The sequence below is a fragment of the Lonchura striata genome, chromosome Z (assembly GCF_050655825.1).
Source record: "Lonchura striata isolate lonStrDom1 chromosome Z, ASM5065582v1, whole genome shotgun sequence".
In the NCBI taxonomy this organism is placed as follows: domain Eukaryota; kingdom Metazoa; phylum Chordata; class Aves; order Passeriformes; family Estrildidae; genus Lonchura; species Lonchura striata.
In genome coordinates, this window is record NC_140740.1 from 65,876,184 (window position 1) to 65,898,316 (window position 22,133).

At 36.7% G+C, this 22,133-nt stretch overlaps 1 protein-coding gene across 14 annotated transcripts in view; it reads left to right on the plus strand.

Moving 5' to 3' along the window:
* Positions 1-22,133, plus strand: part of BNC2 (basonuclin zinc finger protein 2) — a 336,667-nt gene that overhangs the window by 203,473 nt on the left and 111,061 nt on the right. For all 14 annotated transcript variants that reach the window (XR_014951124.1, XM_085566288.1, XM_085566283.1 and 11 more), the window contains one exon: positions 8,205-8,307. Coding sequence is in view for 12 of the 14 variants with exons in the window: in XM_085566288.1 (XP_085422414.1) it covers positions 8,205-8,307 (103 nt within the window). In the remaining 2 variants the exon portion in view is untranslated. The remainder of the gene's footprint in view (positions 1-8,204; positions 8,308-22,133) is intronic.

A 22,133-nucleotide genomic window follows, 5' to 3' on the forward strand; every position in this document is an offset into this window, starting at 1 on the left:
GAGTCCTGTCCAGCCTGACCTTGAATGTTCTCAGGGATGGAGCATCCACCACCATTTTGGGCAACATGTGCCAGAGTTTCACCACCCTCCAAAAAAAATTTCTTCCTTGTATGCAATCTAAACTTATACTCTTTCAGTTTAAAGCTATTACCCTTTGTCCTATTGCTACATGCCCCTGTAAAAAGTCCCTCTCTAGATTTCTTCCAAGTCCAATTAGCTACTGGAAAGCTGTTATGTGTACTCTCTCAATCTTTCCTCACAGGAGAGGAATTCCAGCCCTCCGATCATTGTGGTCCTTATTTGGACTAGCTGCAAAAAGTTCACGCCCTTCCTTTGCTGCATCCATAGACAAATGCAGTACTCCAGGGCAGGCCAATAAAACTAGTGGAAGCAACTTACCTCCTGTGGTCTCTCTCTGAAGGAGGCAGTGAGTTGTTGTTACTTGAGATGAGCACCTGGGTGTAGCTTGCAGTGTCATTCTCTAGAAGAGTCATGGTAGAGAAGAGTATCTGAAACTTTTTACAGGCTGAACTCCAGTGACTGAGAGTGTTGGTTTCATAGCAGAAATCTGGTTTTCATCTGTAAGAACAAATACCTGTATTTGCTAACAGGCTCTTGAGCATAAGCAATCTCATTCTTAAATCAACTACGGTTTTTCTTCAAATTTTAAGCAAAGGAGTACTTATCAGTCTTAATTTTTTCATTGCAAATAACTGATGCCTGAGACCCTCAAGCTCATTTTACATGCTATAGAAACATAGGGTGAAACATACTCTAAACATACTGTACCTGCAGTCTTTGTATAGTATCCTGTAGGCAGCCCTGTGAGCTGAGTGTCTAGAAGCAGTATAAAACTCTACAGACACTTCCTGAAGCATAAAACATATATTCGGCATTATATTTTTCTAGAAAAGTCCAGGTAGCATTCCTTAACACAGGTGTCTACTTTTAGTGGTGTCTGGAGTAGAACTGAAGAGCAGCTCGTAAATTAATAAAAGACTACAAACTATTTTTTTTCTTTCTTCTCTTCTTATTCCCCATTTACTTAACAGCTCTTTCTCAAGAAGACTTGAAAACAGTTTTCTAGCATGCTTAATGACTAGACTTTTCTTACTCCAGGAAAAGCTGTTTTATCCTATTAACAGCTTTCTCTCTTGTTAGCATCTTTCCCTTCATATTATATTAGCATCTATTTTCTTGAATGCTACAGAGAAGTATAACAATATTATTACCTTTCAAATTGTATTTACTGAAAATAAATACAAGCAAGAAACAATAATATAATATGATATTAAATTGCTAATAGAACACTGCAGTGCACTGAATAACTCAGAAGATATTTGAGTATCTCTAAATGAGAGAGAGATTAAAAATATCATAGCATAACATGAATGTTTCAAACCATTCAAATGTAAAGTAAATTCCCCCTTACTGTTTTTTGTTTGGGGAAAAACATTGCTAGGCTATTAGTATTTAAAGTCAGTAATGGTCATGTATCAATTAAAGTTATTTTCTCTAGGTGATTCCTATGTATAAAATCATAATAAATCAAAGTAAACTTGTATCATTAAAAAAATCTCTTAAAATTTTTGTGCCAACATAAGAAATAATAATGCTGAATGTTTCTGCCTTAGCTTTTCTCTCATACCTCACAGTGTTCTGTGAGCAGCTTATTAGTCTTTTGTCTGAAAAGGTATATATTAACCATTTTTTTCAGACTGGACAGTTGAGTGGTTAAGTAAGTTCATCTATTGGAGTGACAGATCCAAGATCAGTATCAATGCATTTCTCCTCTTCCTGTCCAGTGTTTTGGCTTCTGAATAACCAATACAAACATTTTATCTAAGTTGCAAATTTGTCATTTTTGTACCAGAATTGTATGATGGAAGTATGTGGTCACTCTGCAGAGACAGAAATACTTCTGCATGTTTCTGCTACATTCTTGTGAAAGTGCAACAAGCACTTTCACCCCAATTTCCCCCCTTTCTTAGAAGTTAAAATGAGAAGCAGGATAATGAATCCCTCATTTTATATCGCTTGTGGGTTTTATGCTTTACCTAACTATATCTCAACCCGCAAAATTTTTCACTCCTTCTTTTCTGATTTCTCTCCCCCATCCCACTGTGAAGGAGGTGAGCAAATGTCTGTGTGGGGCTTAGATGTCAGCTGGGTTTAAGCCAACACAGCTCCCTATCATACCAGTCTCATTACAGAAATGTGACATTGTTCATTTCCTCAATGTCAGGGTACAAATGATCATCCTTTTGATGTTCATTTGAAAATAAACTGTATTATACTCTTCATTTGCCAGCTATTAAAAATAGTGTGATTTAAGCGGGATCTTTTTGCTATCTCTACAGCAGAATTTTTGCTGTGATCTTTTAAAAAAGTACTTTATTGTCAGGGGAAAAAATATTTATTTGGATTCATAAAGTAGTAAAGAAGAGGAATGAGAGATTTTTAGGAGCTTTTTAAAAAACATACATGTGCTCTGAAAAAAATAAAGAAAAAACTCTGAAAACTGTAGTATGGTACAGTTGTGCGCTTAGCAATAATGTCATATAGACATTATCTTCTTAGTTTTATAACAAAGAAACAGAATGTGGAAATTATTAGCATGCAGACTTTCTGTTAAAAAAAGTGTTGAAACATTTGAAGAGCTTATCTGTTGTCTTCAACTTCATAATTTATTCTATCATGAGTCAACATACAGCAAAACAAGAGTGGATTTGTGTTTCTCCTTAGTCTTACTCATTAACTGATTATTTTGGCGTGCCATTGTGTCTCAAGAGCATTTACTTTGTAATGGCTTCAAATTGTTCTCCTAATAAAATTTCAATAAAATATTAGTTAAAAATAATGTCATTTTTATTTTCAATAGAGAGTAAAACTGATGATTTTGACAATGGATAGAAAATGTTAATTTAACATGTTGTGTTTGGGTTTCTCTTAAAGCTGAGACATAAGTCGCAAAAAGTGCTTTTTGCTTCTAACACTTCTCATAATTTCATGCAAATATTTAATTTATTAGTATAATACCTGAATTGTTATTGGTTTTAAAAATATAAATGAGATTATCTACTCCATCAATTAAATATGGAAAGTTCTTGCCTGTATTGCAAAAATACCTAGAACTTGTGAATTGCCATTATACAAAATTTTTATTGTACAAAATCTAAATTTCAAGTATACATATGTGTATATGTGTGTGTGTTTAAAACCCATGGCATCTTTGCTAACTAATACATTTGTGTAGAATGCATACTTGCTTAATCTTACTGATTTTAATGCAGCTGTCAAGAACTGCACTTAGACACCAGTTTGCTGGTTTACAGTCTCAGTGAAAAGATTTCACAGGATCAAATTATCTTCAAACCTCATGCTTCTGTGGCTAGTGACAGTGGATTTAGACTGTGTGAGCTCTGTGGTATAAATGTGCAGGAGATGCATTAGAAAGGTAGATCGAACGTCAGTGCAGAGAATGAGAATAATTGACTCCATTATATATTCAGGTGCACAGTAATACAGATGTGGAAAGAAGACATTTTAAAATACCTTTTCACACTTGAGAAAGGTGAGGCAAGGATATTAGGAATAAGACTCTTTAATACTGCCACTGCATAGAAAGATGTGGTTGAGAATTCAGTAAAATGCTATTCAACCTTGCAGAACTCTTGAAGCCTCATCATGAGTTACATTACAAAGTTTTGTTGCCAAACTTATCTGTCTCTTCAGAATGTTGCATCATTTAAACATGCCTCTGTCTATTGTGATCACTTGTAAGTACTCCAGAGAAGGAATCATATCTGTTCTTTTTGTGTTCTCCTTCTTCTCCCACATTGTCATCCCTTTCATGCTAGCTTATTGACTCTCATCTCTTGGAAGCTCTGCAGAATAGCCAGAAAGATTGATTTTTCCATTACTGCTGTAGGCTATTTCTATTAACATGTGAATAATATTTACTTTTTAGATATAATAAAATCACCTAAACAATACTAAATTAATATCCTTAGTTGGGAGAAACCCAGGGAAGTCAGGTCTAACATCCTTTAATAGCTGTACAAACTTAAGCATAGGTGTACTGATACATGCTTTAATATTAGGCAATGTTCCAAAGTTCTTTTTGCATTATGCTTTACAGGAAAATCTTAAAGAGAGCTGCAGGAATATTTCTCAATGTCAATTTAAAAATTTTAGGATTTAAGGAATCAGCTGTATAAACTATTTTAAATTATTCTGCTGAAGTCCAGCCCATTTCCTGCATAGGTCCTCAAGGGCCATTGTAATTTTGATAGAAATACAAGAAGCGATATGTTAGGAACTCAGTGAAAGGGATGTATAAAAATGGCTGAGAATTCCTACTAACTGCAGGCCATTGACATGGTAAAATATAACATAATGCATGTTTCAAGGAGCTGTATGTAGGAAACCATGTTTTGTTGGATACTTAAGGTGTTAACCTGCAAGTTGTCATCTAAATATGTGGTTGCCTATGAGCTAATACACAGGAGATTGTGTCTTCTGATTGTAGTCTTCCTTTCACTATTCACTGGTTTATTTTCCTTCTGTTTTCTTTCTGTCTTTCTTGGGGAAGTTCTTGAGGAAAATCTCAATCAGGGAAAATTTCTGTTTCTTTCCCTAGAAAATAGTGTAGTATATAGACTCCCATTGCATAAACATTTTTATCAAAATCTTGGGAAGGCAGAATTACACTGCATGACTTGTGGAATGCCTAGCTAAACTCTTTCAGAAGCACTTTCTGACAAAATTCTTACATCGGCACACCCCTGGATTTTTATACCTATACTTTAACAGTTTGAAAGAATGGTTGCAATATTTAGCTGCTACATCAAAGATCTTTTTATCATCTCCGCTTCCCACCCCATCCCTTTCAAACTGAGCAGTACCAGATGATGTCCAACCACAGTTATACCAACCCACTCAGCTACCTACAGGAACACCAGCTACTGTACCTTAAAATCCTGCTGCTGAGGAATGGAGGTCTGCATTAAAAGTTTGGATTCTTAGGTTAATCTATGCCACATTCACCTTCAGCTGCCATTCTGACATTCCTAAGACTGTTGCACAAGATGTCGGTGACTTACATTCCCAAGTTAAGTGGTATTGAAAAACAAGTGAAAAATACTGTTCATAATTGTGATGCATATCTTTGTAAGGCTCAGTGAATTTGTTAATTGCATTGTGAAGGTCTTAAAGCACATTACTTACTTTCATGTAAATGAATGCTAGCGTTCCAATGCTGTGTGTAGGATCACACACTGCTTTTGGCATCTTGAATCTTCCTGTCACTGAGTTACATTGGCTTCATGCTGGGTATTTTAGTGATCTCAGGTAGTTACAATAATTCTAAATTAACTAAGAAAAGTGCCAAATTTATCTCTGAAATAAAATAAAATTCTATTGGAGACTTTCAATAGCCTCTACTACCATAGAATGGCTCACAATTTATGTTGCATCTGCCCTGGCAACACTTAATGTCATTGTGTCTGGTTGTTGTTTAGGGACTGTAGGCACCAGGCTACAGTAATTTACCTGAGACCATGCCAGAACATGAATTAGAATGAGTATTTCTGATCCTAAATGAGCAACTTGCAGCTTGAGGGGTAATCTTCATCATTCAGAAGTATGCATGGGATTCTTTATGGTGGAATGGGAAACTACTGAAACCAAATTACAGCCTGGCATCAATATACACCCTTGGCAGAAAAAGCAGCCAAGTAAGGCCAAGCTGAATATTTTAGCCATGCTAATTATGTTTTGATTTTTTCATGCCAATTGATATTAACTTATAAAAATGCATAGCTCTTTTTGAAGATTTTCAAATTTATTTATTGGAGGAAATATCTGATATTTTCATGTTTCTGAAAAATGTGAGTGAATTTTTTTGCCAATATGTATACAAGATAGAAATCATACTAATTAATTAGTTCAACTTTACATCATCAATACTCTCTTTAACTCAGAGAAGAGGAAAAGAAACATGTAACTTCTAAACTTCCCCTTCTCCCCCCACCCGCCCCAGTTTATAATCTATAGTGGCTAAATGGGTAATTTTTGAATGGGTATAATAAAACTTACTCTTAAGCTTCAAAACTGTATTTCAAGTTCAAGCTGAAACAAATTTTTACTGCAACCTGTTGACCTCTAGGCCAAAAGTGGATAGGGTTGTAATGGAAATGCTGATGAGCCTTAATAAAGCAACTCTTCCAAATGTCAGGAGTTTGATCTAGTACATGTACTGCACTATATTACATTACTGCGTCTCTTATATGTACTGCAGATGACACATGAAGAAATCAAAATATCATCAAATACAACCAATGTATGTCACATTGGTGTAGAGATCTGAAAAAGTGGGTGAATGTGAGAAAATCTTCTATGGTAAAATAAAAATATCATTTTGAAAGACCTCCTTCTTGCAGTACAATTAATTACTGAGTTCATTAATTAATGAACATATTAGCAAAAGAACACCATTACTGACCAGTGCAGTCTTGATATATTACCAGGTCAATACACTATTGAACATGAAACAGGACCTTCCAGGGGATTTTTTTTTTCTCATAACCCATAAACACATATATTATACCTGCATGGTCAGCACTTCTTTGGTACCCTTATATTTAGTATTACTAATTCTTTTAATCACACATCCATAGAGTAATGTGTTATAACCTGGCTAATGAGTAATAGGACAGGTGACATTGGGACTGAAGTCCTGAAGTGTTAGACATAATAGAGCAGGATTTTTTCACTCACTAGGTTTTTGAGAGTAAAAGGTTGTAAAGGAGCAGATACGATAAGAGGAATAAAGGACTCTTGAAACAGAAATTTATCAGAGAAATATAAATGTCTTTACATTTCTTCTGATGCAGATAAATAAGAGAAGGGATCAACCATTTAAAGTAATTCTTTTTCATTGTCAGCAGCCAAGGAGCTTAGCCAGGCCAAACTAATGCTGCATGTAATTTATTTAAAACCACTGCAGTTGATAATTATTTTTTCTATGGAAAATATGTGTGAGCATGTGTATTAATTCTTTGGAAAAGGCAAGAGTCTTCATAATTCTTAGATATCTCTGTGGTAATGTGTACCAAGCACCCTTCCCCCACCTTAGCCCCCAAGTAATCATTGATTGCATCTAAATCTATAGAGATATCTTTTCCTGGCAGCTCTGGTAGTTACAGTAGATTGTTAATCTGTGAATGATCAGAATAAGCCTCTCTATCTCAGAAATCTCCATGCAAATTACATCTAAATGCATGCCGTAAATTTATTAGTAGCAGTTTGAAGTGCACAGGTCATCTTCTACGCTATTTAAAAACTCTGTTACATTTGAAAGAGTCTCATTCAATTTATATTCACTTTTCTGTGGCTGTAGCTAGCCCTTTTCAAAGTAAACCTGTGTAATTTTTGAAATAATTCTACAAATGAAGATGAGAAAGTCTGTTATTAAGGAAGCTGTATTATTAAACAAACTTGAGATCTCTGGATGGAACTGGAGTTTTACTATTCCTACTTTAAAATAGAATAAATACTTAAATACATGTTTAACAAATTAGGAGTTTTAAGAGATAAAAGGCTATTCCTAGGCATTGGAGAAAGTGAGAGATGTAAAGGCAAGTTACAGGGTGTTTTTGAAACAGTCCTATTCTTGTACATTGATCAGTTTATCATTTTGGGAACACATAAAATCCATTACTTCTTTTTGCAGCAGAATTATGTGTTAGGTGAACCCCAAAAAGAAATTCAAAAATAACCTTTGGATTCCATGGAGGAAGAGGAAATATATTTTTAGATTTCCTTTCCATATGTTTTTTTCTGAATTTTTATCTGGATTTGAAACTGGTATGCTCCTATGGTAAGACATCCCTAGTAACTTTCTTTCTTTATGAAGTCAAGGATATTTATGGAACTCCTACAGCATCCTCATCCTACCAACTTTTTTTTTTCCCTAAAGAAAATAGAGCAAATTTTTAAAATATTTCAGGATGTTATCCATCTCCATGGGATGTACTGACATATGATTTTGAAAGAAAATTAATTTATACTTAAAATAGGAGCTAGGCTTTGAATGTTAGAAGGCTGGGTTTTTCTATGCAGTTCATATCATTCTAACTATCCACAAATTTGTACAAGCAGGAAGCAATACATTAACATGTGTTTTCTGTTTCTTTTTCCAGGCCATCCGCTGTACACTGGTAAATTGCACATGTGAATGTTTTCAGCCAGGGAAGATTAACCTGAGAACCTGTGATCAGTGCAAACATGGCTGGGTGGCACATGGTAAGAAATATCTGTTCTGGGATTGTTTTTTCAATTCCTTCTAACTTTACCAGTATCTTTGAATAATAAGAACTGGATTGATACAAACAATAGTGGTACCTATTTTACTACATATGCATATGTGCACAATCTGTGTTTGTCCTTGTGTATGCATGTACATGCTTATTTCACAGCAATTTATAGGATGTAAAAGTAAGAGTCTGTTGTTCTGGTGACAGCTTCAAGTGCCACTGGAGTTCAAAAGCTTGTGTACAACTCAAAAGAACATTCTAGCCTCCAGAAAATAAGGTTTACAGTATGGTTGCATAGCAGAGTTTATATTGCAAAGAAGCATCGGCCAAGAAGTCATGGGGCCAAATAGAAATTGAAATTTACCAGTGTCAGACATTCAGATCTCACGTGTTGAGAGTGTATTCTGTATGCCAAAGAAAGTCTGTATATGTGATTTGTGAGTTGAACCTCTCTTCCCATGTTTATGTGTCTTAGTAAAGATAGGAAGGATTAGAATTCCCAGATCAGGCATGAAAGGCACAAAAGACATAAAAATTCACAGAAAAACCTTCAATTATGTTTATCCTTTTCTACTTCATGTTATTGGAAGGGTTTTTTCCTTAATAGTCATTATTAAATTAGCGTGAGAGAGCAGGAGAGAGCTGTAAACACCATTAGAAGGCAAATAAGGAAGATATCTAAAATGATTTAATGAAGGAAAAATAGGAATAAATGGCTGTTGAAGTTTTCTTCTCATGATCTAGACTATTGGTACCTAAGCAAGCACAGCCCTTATACCCCACTTCTGCTAGACATTAGGGGGCTTATATTCTGTGAACTTTATTTTATTTTGATGAGGACTCAGGTAAAAGGTTAGTATTTTCCTCCTAAGATACATTTGATCTCTATTTATTTAGTTCATGTCTGTGTGGCCTTTAGTGTGATAACATATGGCAAGTGTGAATGCTCAAAAAGTTCAACAGCATATATTGACAGAGAAGTTTTTATTCACATATATGGAAAGAGAAACAGGCATGCAGGTACCATGCAATCCCGTGTCACTGTGTAACACTGCCTTCAGACTGCCTAGAAATGCCCTAGCACCACCCTAGGTGGTTATAAGTTTATTGTATACTAGATTATCTAGGAACATAGTATATCTTTGTTACTCTTAATTCCCCGAAAATTATTTTCAGTCACTGTATAACCAGATTCACATTTCTTTGAAGAATCACTGAACCTCACAAAATTTGTATAGTTCTGGCACTCTTCAGGTTTTGTGTAGAGTCAGCAAGTGAGATTTTGCTGACTGGAAAATAGGGAAACACTGTCTAGGTATTTTCCAGGGTGTCCTCCTGGTGAGCAATATAAACTAAGAGTCTCGCACTTTGATTCTAGCTCATGGCAATCCTGAATTTTCTTTTTAATGAGGGCATTTTGGAAGAGTTTGGAAGAGAATAATCAGATTTTCCTACCTGTGATCTGATTCTTCTCTGGGAAGTGATTGCATTCAAAATCAGAATATTATGACAGCAATCTGAGATTACCACAGTGTATATAATGGAAATGTCCCTGTTTTATAAATCCAGAAACTTGAAAGTGGAATATGATGATTTGGGATACACCACCTGCTTAAAATTCCAAAAAGAAAAACTTAATACAGCTATATATTATTAGAAAGTGTTTATTTTGCTATTGTGCCAAGTGAATAATGATCTTCTTTTTTTTTTTTCTTTTTTTTTTTTTTAGTGCACTTTTTGTACATTCATCTGGAGTACTTACATTTTATGGCAGAGTGAAACAAATCAGATATATGTTTCACATACATCAAGTGTGGTCTTGTAAATTATTTTTCTGGACACAATGATATAACTCCTTCAATTCTTGATCTTAACTGTTTTTGGGGATTTTGAGGGCAGCATTCAGGAGATATATCAATTCACTGCACTGTAGCACCTGGGTTTCAAAATGACTGAAACCAGGCTCACAAGTCCTTTACTTTAAAAATGTTAGTACAGTATTTTCAGAAGTTGTTCCTTGAATGCAAAGAGTATTTCCTGCTGCTTTAATTAAAGTGTTTCCTTAGGATTTTTATTAATGAATTTCAACTCAGCTCCTTGACACATGATGTAGTGCTTTACTGAATGCAATTATCACAGCATAGGTGTTTCCAAAAGGAAGTACTGTGCTTATTCAGTTCTGATAACCTAGAATTATTATTAACTGAATAGATCAAAAAATAGCTTAGAACTGCATTCTACTCATGCTGGACTTGACTAATCTGTATGGAGTTAATTCATTTTAATAGCTGCTATTTAAAACATTGGAATTCTTAGAGGGAGGAGGAAAGAGCATATAGTCACCACTGTACTATTGCACTTAGCAACTCCTGGCCTGTTTTCTTCTCCCCTGCTTCCATTGTCTTTCTCATGTTTTCCCTGGCTCATTTAAGGTAAACTGCACACATCTTGAAAGAAAAGGTTTCCTACAAGTTCAGATACACCTGTCTGGAGTTGCTAAACCTAGGATTGCAATTATATGAATAATATTACATTCAAAAGTACTTTTGTGGCCAGATAAATGTTTCTGTTGTTGAAAGTTCATCTTATCAAGTTTTGACCCCTGTACTACAGTAGCAATCCTATCATCAGTGTTTTTAATGCCAAAGCCAAAAGCTGCACAGAGCTTAACAGCATTATCAAGTACTGCTGTGCATCATGGAAAGTGGGTTAGTCCTAGGATGAATCTCTAAGTATTTTAAGGGATTTGGGTAACCTAGACTGTTTTCATTTGTTTTCAGCTAAAGCTTGGCTTTCATATTGTCAGATTGGGTGGAGATTTATTTTCCAACCCAAAAATTAAATTGTTTAAATTGGATAAGCCGTTTCTTAAACTTTAAGAAGCCAAACAGATAAAGTCTGTGACTTTTTTTTTTTTTTTTTGTTAATGGTAAAGATACTTTGTATAGTCCATATGAAAAATAAAATCCCATCAAAAACTTAACAGCCAATTTTTAAATGAGAATATATTTTAACCCAGGCAATTGGTATTTTGTGGCTTTTAAATAAAATGGTACTTAGGTGGCTACAAAAAATAATGTGCTTGATTTGTTCTTTTTGTATTAAAAAAAGCATTCTATCCTCTGAAGATTATAATGACATTTCACTCTCTTTAGCACAAAATTCACTGGAACTTTATTAGAAATAATGAAAAAACCCACTCTATTTGACATCCATTTCCTCTAGCTGAAGTATCTTCACTTGTAAGGAAAGAAATTAAACAAGTCTGCAGTAAAAAGGTGTAAATTTCACTGACTTTGTAGTTTGTCTTTTCTATTTGGCATTGGTGTCAGAATAACAATTGGCCCAATGTAGTATCAATCAAGTACAATCTTACCTACTCTCATAACTGTTTCACTCCAAAAACATGTGTTAAGGTGACATAAGTTATAGTGGACTAAAGCTATTATTTCTGATATTCATTTTTCTTATTTTAGTTTCAATATCCCCACAAAAACCCAGAAAAACAAAACAAAATTAAATAACCCCTCATAATGTAATAATATTACTAAGTTTGTGTGAAAATATTGTCATCTTGCTTCCAATACAATCAGAAAATTAGAAATGACAGTTTTTTGTCTTACCCTGAAATGGGTCACTGTTAAAATTCAGAGATCAACAGTGTGTTTCTGGTGTATTGTGCATACTTGGACTAGCTGAATTTTCTACTAATCAATCTACCTTAAGAACTTAAGCATCTTCTAAACATTTTTGCTCTCTCCCTTCCCTTCCCTTCCCTTCCCTTCCCTTCCCTTCCCTTCCCTTCCCTTCCCTTCCCTTCCCTTCCCTTCCCTTCCCTTCCCTTCCCTTCCCTTCCCTTCCCTTCCCTTCCCTTCCCTTCCCTTCCCTTCCCTTCCCTTCCCTTCCCTTCCCTTCCCTTCCCTTCCCTTCCCTTCCCTTCCCTTCCCTTCCCTTCCCTTCCCTTCCCTTCCCTTCCCTTCCCTTCCCTTCCCTTCCCTTCCCTTCCCTTCCCTTCCCTTCCCTTCCCTTCCCTTCCCTTCCCTTCCCTTCCCTTCCCTTCCCTGAACTTCCCTTCCCTTCCCTTCCCTTCCCTTCCCTGAACTTCCCTTCCCTTCCCTTCCCTTCCCTTCCCTTCCCTTCCCTTCCCTTCCCTTCCCTTCCCTTCCCTTCCCTTCCCTTCCCTTCCCTTCCCTTCCCTTCCCTTCCCTTCCCTTCCCTTCCCTTCCCTTCCCTTCCCTTCCCTTCCCTTCCCTTCCCTTCCCTTCCCTTCCCTTCCCTTCCCTTCCCTTCCCTTCCCTTCCCTTCCCTTCCCTTCCCTTCCCTTCCCTTCCCTTCCCTTCCCTTCCCTTCCCTTCCCTTCCCTTCCCTTCCCTTCCCTGAACTTCCCTTCCCTTCCCTGAACTTCCCTTCCCTGAACTTCCCTTCCCTTCCCTGAACTTCCCTTCCCTTCCCTTCCCTGAACTTCCCTTCCCTGAACTTCCCTTCCCTTCCCTTCCCTGAACTTCCCTTCCCTTCCCTTCCCTGAACTTCCCTTCCCTTCCCTGAACTTCCCTGAACTTCCCTTCCCTGAACTTCCCTTCCCTTCCCTGAACTTCCCTGAACTTCCCTGAACTTCCCTTCCCTGAACTTCCCTTCCCTTCCCTGAACTTCCCTTCCCTGAACTTCCCTTCCCTGAACGTCCCTTCCCTGAACTTCCCTTCCCTGAACTTCCCTTCCCTGAACTTCCCTTCCCTGAACTTCCCTGAACTTCCCTTCCCTGAACTTCCCTGAACTTCCCTTCCCTGAACTTCCCTTCCCTTCCCTTCCCTTCCCTTCCCTTCCCTTCCCTTCCCTTCCCTGAACTTCCCTTCCCTGAACTTCCCTTCCCTTCCCTTCCCTTCCCTGAACTTCCCTGAACTTCCCTTCCCTGAACTTCCCTTCCCTTCCCTGAACTTCCCTGAACTTCCCTGAACTTCCCTTCCCTGAACTTCCCTTCCCTTCCCTGAACTTCCCTTCCCTGAACTTCCCTTCCCTGAACTTCCCTGAACTTCCCTTCCCTTCCCTGAACTTCCCTTCCCTGAACTTCCCTTCCCTTCCCTTCCCTGAACTTCCCTTCCCTTCCCTTCCCTGAACTTCCCTTCCCTGAACTTCCCTGAACTTTTCTGAACTTCCCTTCCCTGTACTTCCCTTCCCTGAACTTCCCTTCCCTGAACTTCCCTGAACTACCCTGAACTTCCCTGAACTTCCCTTCCCTGAACTTCCCTTCCCTGAACTTCCCTTCCCTGAACTTCCCTTCCCTTCCCTTCCCTGAACTTCCCTGAACTTCCCGTCCCTTCCCTGAACTTCCCTGAACTTCCCTTCCCTTCCTTTTTTTGCTTTCCCCTCTTATTGGAAAATATAGTCCTTAATCTTCTAATGGTCTTTGATGTCTTCATTTGCATCATGCCAATCAACTCAGTTCAGGGCTCAGCTATTCATTCAAGTAAGGTTTAATTCCCTCTGAAGCCACATGCAGCCCCATATAAGGATTGGTCAGATCTTCTCTCCAGTAACTTTGAGATTAAGTTCTGTTCCATTGTAATAAAAAAATACGAAATAGCATTAACTAGTATATTTTGGCACATAGGGTCCATTCATTATTTTTCTGACTAAAATCTGCCATACAGCAAAGAGTAATAGTCAGAGACTTGCCATGTGAGTTACAATTTCACCTTGTAAAGGAATTTTTCTGGTGCTATACTAGTATTTATATAAAGTAGGTGCTAGCTTGCTGTTAATGAGACTCAGAATGGAAACAACCTCCATTAGAAAATGAAGAATGCCGTAAATTCAGATGCATAACATGACTGTGACTACTTCATTTGAGTTTTGTGAATTTCTGCATGTTAGGTCATGAAATTATCAGATAAAAGAAACCCGAAATGAAAACAAAAGGAAGGAAGGATAGGTGGAAATAAATAAAGAAAAGAAACAGCAGAACGCTGTGGAAATTTTAGAAATCACTTCTCTCCCTTGCCCTGAGGTTTCTGAAATGTCTTGATCTAGGAAGAAGTTTAGAATTTAAATGTGAGCTGTATAGGAATGAGATGGGTATGAGTGCTATGTTGAAGTAAAATTAATCTGAATTCCTGTATTTGTCTCAGTCCAAAAATGTTAATTAAAAGAAACCCAGGTTTGCAAAGTCAAAGATCATCTCTAACAAAATAAAACAAAATAAGGACATGTCACTGATCTTAGAATCTCTCTAAAAGCTAGAACTGCCATGTTTTTCTTTACTTAAAAATTGAGATTTTTAAGCAGAGAGTAAATTTTTAAAAAGGGGGAAAAAAAGAAAATAAAAGAGACATGTAGTTATAGCTGACTAGTAAAATAATCTGCATCCTCTGGTAGAATAAAAAAAAATCATCACAACTTGTAATATCAAATAGAGTTGCTTCCTTCTATAAAATTTATTTAATTATTTGAAACTATTTTAAATCATTTGAGAAAATACTTTTTATAGTTATTTTTAGACTATTAGAAAAGTTACTTTTAGATTTTTAAAAAATCTATTAAAAAAGTTACTCCTAGATTTGTAGCAAAGTAATTCTCTGCAGCTCATTAATAATGAAATGACTTTTCATGACTTTTAAAGTGAAACTGTTTTAGATGTAGTCTGGATTTTCCTGTCTTTTACTGACAAGATCATTTTAATCCATCTGTTATAACTTTCTTTTGACCCTGAAGATGGAGGCATATTTTCCATTACTGAGTTGCTTCTAGAAAACCTTACAAGATTAACCTTCATTGCTGGTAAATACTTTCTAAAGAGCCCCCCTTTTGCCTATGCAATTCCTTTATGCTTCCCTTCAGCAGGATTTTCCAAAGTAGCCAATGTAGCACTGAGAAAATACACTGTTATCTTGTGGGCACTCTGACCCAGTATCTGGTTTTAAAGCCTGTCACACTGATAGGAATGATGTGATGTAGTGTTTGCTTGGTGTTACTCTGGTATCACCCTTAGTGCTAATCAAGATTAAGTGAAACCAAATACAGATACTAGGGCATCTAAGATAAATAATATTGTTTCAAAAGTTTATGTGACAGAAGTGACAGAAAAGAAAAAATGCTTAGATGCCCTAAGAACAAATAAGAAGCCTTCTTTTTTCATCCTTGTATTTAGCTGATACTTACATGGTCATGCAAATTGACAGCCTCAGGAGTCAAGTAATGTTTACCCAAGGGGTAAAGCACAGACTCTACCCTACATATGCTCACACTTGCACCTCCTTGCATTTCCCTGGGAATCAGTTCATCTGTTTTTTCTTGTCTTCCCTGCCACTCCCAGGACATTTAACTCAGCCAGGTAGAAGGTAGATGTTTCCACTTTTACCCAACTTCATTGGCTTACATTCCTAGGTTTGAATAAGCCAATGTCTTTTGGACACGGTCAGGTGAGATTTCAGCTGACCAGGAATTAAGCATTAAGGACTGAGAGAGTGTCTGCTAAGCCCTAAACAGGCCATGACCCATTCTGAAGCACGGTGCCTGTTGCTGCTGGGTTGGCCTATTTTCACAACTAAAAGTGAAATCTTTTCTCATTGTGAACATTTTGTTTTCTGAAATACTTTTAAATTGCATCTGATACTAATTGGCAATTCTGAAATACACTTTATAAAATTATGTTTGCCTTTGATAAATTATAAAATGCCCACAGACATTTAGACTTAAGAGTATTTCAAACGTGCAAGGTATTTTTATTTGGGTGCTCATCATTATTGAATTTACATTTTATAGAGAAGGCTTGTTCTCATTTAGTACACCAATACCGTGGGACAAAATGCTAGGAGATGTCTCAAGCGATGATGTCGTACCTTTTCTTCTTAAGGAAACAAATGGACTTGCTCTGTGCAAGATGGAACAAAGGCTATAGAAATAATGATGTTAAATTATCACCTGGAATTATTCTTTCCATTTGTAGTAGAGGCTGCCTTCTGGAAAGGTAGTCAGTAAAATCCATGATCTTGAGGCCCTTAAGTGTGATGATAACAAGTTTTCTACATGTGAAGCTTCAGATGGGAGCAAAAGAGTGTCTGGTGATTGCTTTTTTGATTCCCAAATGAGCAGGATCAGTTCTGTGAGACATGGGAGTTCAAAATGTGGGGAGGCAGTGGTGGACTTCTGCGACATGCATCCACCACTGGATGTTTAGGTGATATACCTGCTTACTTGTCTCTTTCAACACCTATGCTGCTGCACATGAATTGCTCTGATGTGCTAACCACTTTATCATTTTATTACAGTTTATTACATCATAAATTTTTATATCTTCTTAACGATCCTACAAGAAGCTTAATTGTTTATAGGAACATCCTAATTAACTAGAGTTCACTAGGTTAAGCAGAACACAAATTGAAACAGCTCTAAATGAAACAAACCCTACTACTTCATTCCATATAGCATCATAAGGCTAACATGTGATTTGACTAAATCACATTTTAACCTTATGAGGTTAGAATAAAGAATAAAAAATTCATACTCCTTTCATATGTTTAAATGATAATACCATGGGTAACTTTCCTTCAGCTTTGTCATTTGCAAATGTGAAATTGAAAGGGAAAAACTTATTTTTCCTGCTAGAAGGAATTTCATTTTGAGCTATAGCATTATGAGGACACCTGCCCCAGATTAATTTAGCAGACAATAGTGTTACTCAATTATCCCATTTCTATCTGGATTTTAGAAAGAGAACAGATAATACAAGAAATGTGCAGTGTGAGTGTCAGGGACTTTTCTAATTCTGTTCTAATTGATTACAGTCAATTTTTCTGAAGTATATTTAACAGGAGCTTTGTGAAATGGCAGAGTACATGAATTGGAGTGGGTAAGACTGATGTATTCAATGGTAGAATTAACTTTATGAACCAGTCTTCCCAGGATCTGAACACTTTCAGCTGTTAGCAACCTAAAGACAGCAGGTTTTCCTGGAAAAACTGAGGTGATTTAGCACACTTGAACCAGAGTTACACCCTAAACTGAAACACCACTATAGTCTTGGCTTGCCTTTGTGAAATATGTCTATGAAATTATTCAAACAGAATGATATTAGCAGGTGGGCAGTGCCTATTGCATTTTCATTACAATTTTCAAGGCTGCATATAAGATGGAATAGGTTGCCTGAGAAGAGGTGGAATTTCCCACCCTCCACAGCTTTAAATATAAAAGTCACATCTTGGCAGAACCAACTAACCTGAAGCCCTGCTTTCTTTAGAAGACTGCAACACACAATCTGTAGAAATCCCTTCTCACTTAGAATTTCTGTAAAACTGTGAATCACAGTTAATGGAACTGAAGTGCATTGGGATTAAGAGGGAAATCTCCCAAATCCAGACCACCGTCCAGGACTCCCAAATGTGCTTATGTCTTACTGTGTGTAATATGTCAACCAAATGATGTTAGGATGATTAAGAGACATATTAAACCCCATCTTACCATAATTAAGGGACAGAATAGTTTTAAGAAGGTGTTAATGGTTGATAGGAGTAGGACATTTAGCTTTGGAGACGAGAGGCTGGAAAGTTCAAAGTTGAACGATCAAAGTAATAGAAAGATTATTTAGCATTTTCCATTATAGATTGTAGGTTTCAACAATGGCATAATTAATCTATATGTCAAAGAGCAGCAAAAGTGGACTGTCAAAGAAAAGGTCCGGAGCCAGTAGTCAAAGGCAGTGAGAACACTGGCCATGCCTGCACCATGAGCGCAGTTTCTTAAAGTCTGACCATGGCAGACTGAATGAGAAGCTGGTAACTGTGTCCATTGACCATCTTGGGCATGGCAAAGGAATATTGTCAGGTCAAGGGTCCATCCACATGTTTCAATCAGGAACAAAAGTGGGCACCAAGGGTGGGATAGAAGACCAGGCTGTAACATGTATCTGAGGGTAATCTAGAAGACAGGACTACAGCCAGACACACCTACAAAGTAGTTTAGGAGGGGAGAAAAGTCCAGGCCTGAGCTTTTGTAGGGGTACTGAACACCTGGCTTTGGAATCCAGGCTGGTAGGCAAATTGGTGCACTGAAGACTGTGACACCATGATCCATGATAGCTGCTGGCTTCAGCAGAGGAGACACACAAAAGCAGCTGTGTGTTGGAATGCTCACATGATTAATCTACATGTTTATCTCCATCACTAATCATCCGACTAATCAGCTGAAGTCTTCTTTTGTGTAGGCACCAATGCACATACTGATGGAGAGTACTACAAAGTCCAAAGTACTAAAAAGGCAAAGTCCAAGTGGCTCTGTCTCATCTTCTTTACTCTGGTCCCAGTAGTTAGGTGCCTTCATTCCTGCAGTATGCCTATGCAGGAAACTTGTAGCCCAGATATTTTTCTGAGAACTTGGGATGAAGGTCCTTTATAGCATGTTCCTTTGAACATATTAGTTGTGAAAAAGAAGGGGAAAAAAAACCTTACCATTTTATTTTTATTATTAATTCTGGATCAAAGACATGTTTTTAAGGTACCACTAAATAAACTTAGATCTAACATGAATCTCTGGAAGAAAGCATTTGGGGGTCTTTTTTGTCCCTTTTTTTTTTTTTTTTTCCCTTTGCAATCATGTTGTCTAGTTTCAAAGAAAAATATTTTTCTACAGAAAGAAAACATAGAAGAAGACACCTGTTTGGCTTGCAGGAATTGGCCAGGGAGGCTGTTTTCCTGACAAGCCAAAAGCAACTACCATAGGGCCCCTTTAAAAAAAAGGTCAGGATTCTTTTTTCTTTTTTGTCCCCCCCCACCATTTTGTGTGAGCACTGGCAGAAACTCTGACAAGCAGTTCTTCATATTTTATTATGTTCTTGTCTGGCGGAATCTCTGTCAGGCAAAAACCTTGTCAGCGGAAAACCTGTCGTAGGATCAGAGGAGACAAAAACAGGTGTCACAGAGGCAGTCAAAACTGAAGAAAAAAAAAAGATTAGGCTAAAGAGAGAAAGGCAGACAATTACATTAATGCCGTTGCTTTTATCTTATAGATGTGTGTTATTATCTTGGGGTGCTGAGTGCGCAATTGCCTCAAAGAAAAGTAGACAGGAGACAAGGGGAAACTTGATAGTTATTAACTGAAGAGGCACTGTGTCAAAGCTGGATGGGGTTCAAAGTTTTGCAAAGGGATAAAAAAATTGCAGACAGCAAGCAACGTCTGTGAACAAACTGTGGTTCTGCTTTCGGCTACATAAACCTAGTAGCATTCTAGATATTTTAACTTGGAATCAGATCATAGAAAAATTAATGAAAGTTTTCATTCAGTCTTTTTTTAATAACGTTTATTTTGTGTACATGCAACTAAAGAGCCAGGGGGGTTTTGTTAGAGCATGAGGCATGGTGAGGCATGAAAACATATATCAGTTTAGTTGCTGTTGTTTGGGTTTGGAACACCTATTATCAACACATGTTTAATTTTAAAATGCTATTAAGAAGCCTTTTACTAAGTGTGAACATCTGTACATGCAAGCTGTAAATTAGCAGATCACATATGTGTCCCTCTGTCAGAGACACAGTGTGTTTGGCAAATGATTTCCATTATTAGTTTTTAAATACAATAAAAAGCATTACCAAAAATAATATTTTGCATATGGATCAGAATTTCTTTACTTACTTTCCTTCCATGATTCTTGTCTTAGTGAACATTTATCTTCTATATGGAATAAATTATGAAAGTGATGAAAAGAGAGGTGAAAAAGAGATTACCAAAGGATGCTATGTTGTAGCTGGAATTTGTACTCAGGATTCAGGATGTTCATGCACTCATATAAGTGTTCATGTCCCACACTCTGTTGCTCCAGGAGTGAAGAGGATCATTTCACACAGCATGAAAACATTTGATTTGTTCAATGGATGCTGAAAACTTTTATCCTTAGTCACTTTCTAAGAATGATATTTTTGAGGAGCATTTTTTTTCTGCCTTCAAAATGCACCACATTACACAGTGTTGGAGTTGGTGTTAAATCTACATACTAAGGGAGGCTACTTTAGACCACCTCTTATGGTTGTAATAAGTGGTCCCTACAGCATTTTAGTCATTACTAAGGATTTGTTGCTTTTTTTTTCTGTGGTTGAGAAAAAGAAGAAAATCTTGAATTCTGAAAATGTGATGCTGTTTATGTTCACCACTAAAATCAAGAGTAAACTACAGTGTTTAACATTGCCATTAATAACACTGTATCTGTTTTACCACACTCAACATACTATTGCTGCAACAGTATTATGGAATCATTTATACTGGTATTATATATTTCATCTGTCTTTTAATTTTAGTTTCTCTTGCTGCAAAAAGTGGCCCAGTTATTTAGATTTTTTAAATGTCTGACTAGATCTTTGTTATTGTCCAGAAAAGACTACATTTTTTTTTCATCTTCCTGTTCTTGATCAAACCTAGTAATCTAGAAAGAAGTTGATGGGTGTAAAATTTTGTATCCTCATTTGTATGTCCTTGTATACTCCAACAGTATTCCACTTTTGCATGTTGAGAAATTGGCTAGAGAGTAGGCCAGAAAATCCAGAATGGATGTGTTGGAGAGCTCAAAACTAAAAATGAAATGGAATGAGATCCATAATGCCCTATTGCAACCTATAGACTCTTCTCTCTGGTGTTCTGAGATATGCAGCCAGGCAAATCAGCCAAGACCTTTCACTAGACCTTTTCATCCCTCTCAGGTGAATAAAAAACATATCTAGAATCAGTAAATTATTAAGAGGTTAGTGTATTTACTCCAATTGCATTAAAACTAGGATATTTAAAATTATTTTCTATTTAGTAAAGGCAAAATGTTATGCTTTTATTGTAGCTGTTCAAAAAAGTAATATCAGACCTCTAAAGTACAAAATTCATCACTGCATATTTGTATTTCTTTTATTTAGCAAAAACTGGAATCTGCTCAGAGGCATGGCTTTTAATTTGGTTGACCTTTTTCACTGCATATTGGGAAGGAAGGGGTCTAAGGGCAATGAGTAAATTTGCAGAGCTGAGCCTGGGAATTGGACACAGTATAGAAGAAATTAAAAATCTCTTCTTTGTTTTCTGTCTTTTGATAAATTGAAGAAGAATTTGTGTTTTATTTTAATGTATCATTTGTACTTAAATTAATTTGAATTAATTTCTGAACTATTACATAATAAGAACACTGCAGGCTGTAATATTAAGATTGACATGTGAATTTCAAAGTTCTTTTGAAATTTCAGATTTCAGTGGAGTCTCTCTAAAATCTGAGGGATTTTGTTTTCTATTCAAGAAGCTAAAGAGTGAATAAGCCAACAGGAGGAGGCTCAGGCTTGACATTAGGAAACACTTCTTTAATGGGAGGGGTGGTCAAACCACAGACTTCCTAAAGAGGTGGTCATACTCCAAGCCACTCCCTGTTTCAGAGGCATTTGGACAATCCCCTCAATATGGTTTAACTTATGATCAGCCCTGGAGATGCTCAGGTAGTTAGATTAGATGGTAATTTTTAGTCCCTTCCAGTTAAAATGTTCTCAATTATTATGGTACATACTTGATACTTCAGAGTTGGAAAAACAGTGTTGAAATTGTTGAAATGTCCTAATTTCTGTAAAAATTATCCAGTTAGTAATTTTTCATTGTGGAAGGCAATCTTCTTTAGTGTCCTCTACACAATCCTTGCTGCCCTCCCTCCCGCTTTTAAACAGTTTAAATTTCTAAAACAAGTACTTGAAATTGGGAATTCATCACAAAAATGTTACTTGACTGAGTGTTTTTGGAGTAAAACACAGGAGTATTTTTAGGCCACCCCATTAAAGTGTTGACTGCTGAGCAAGTATGTAATTTTAAGATTAGATA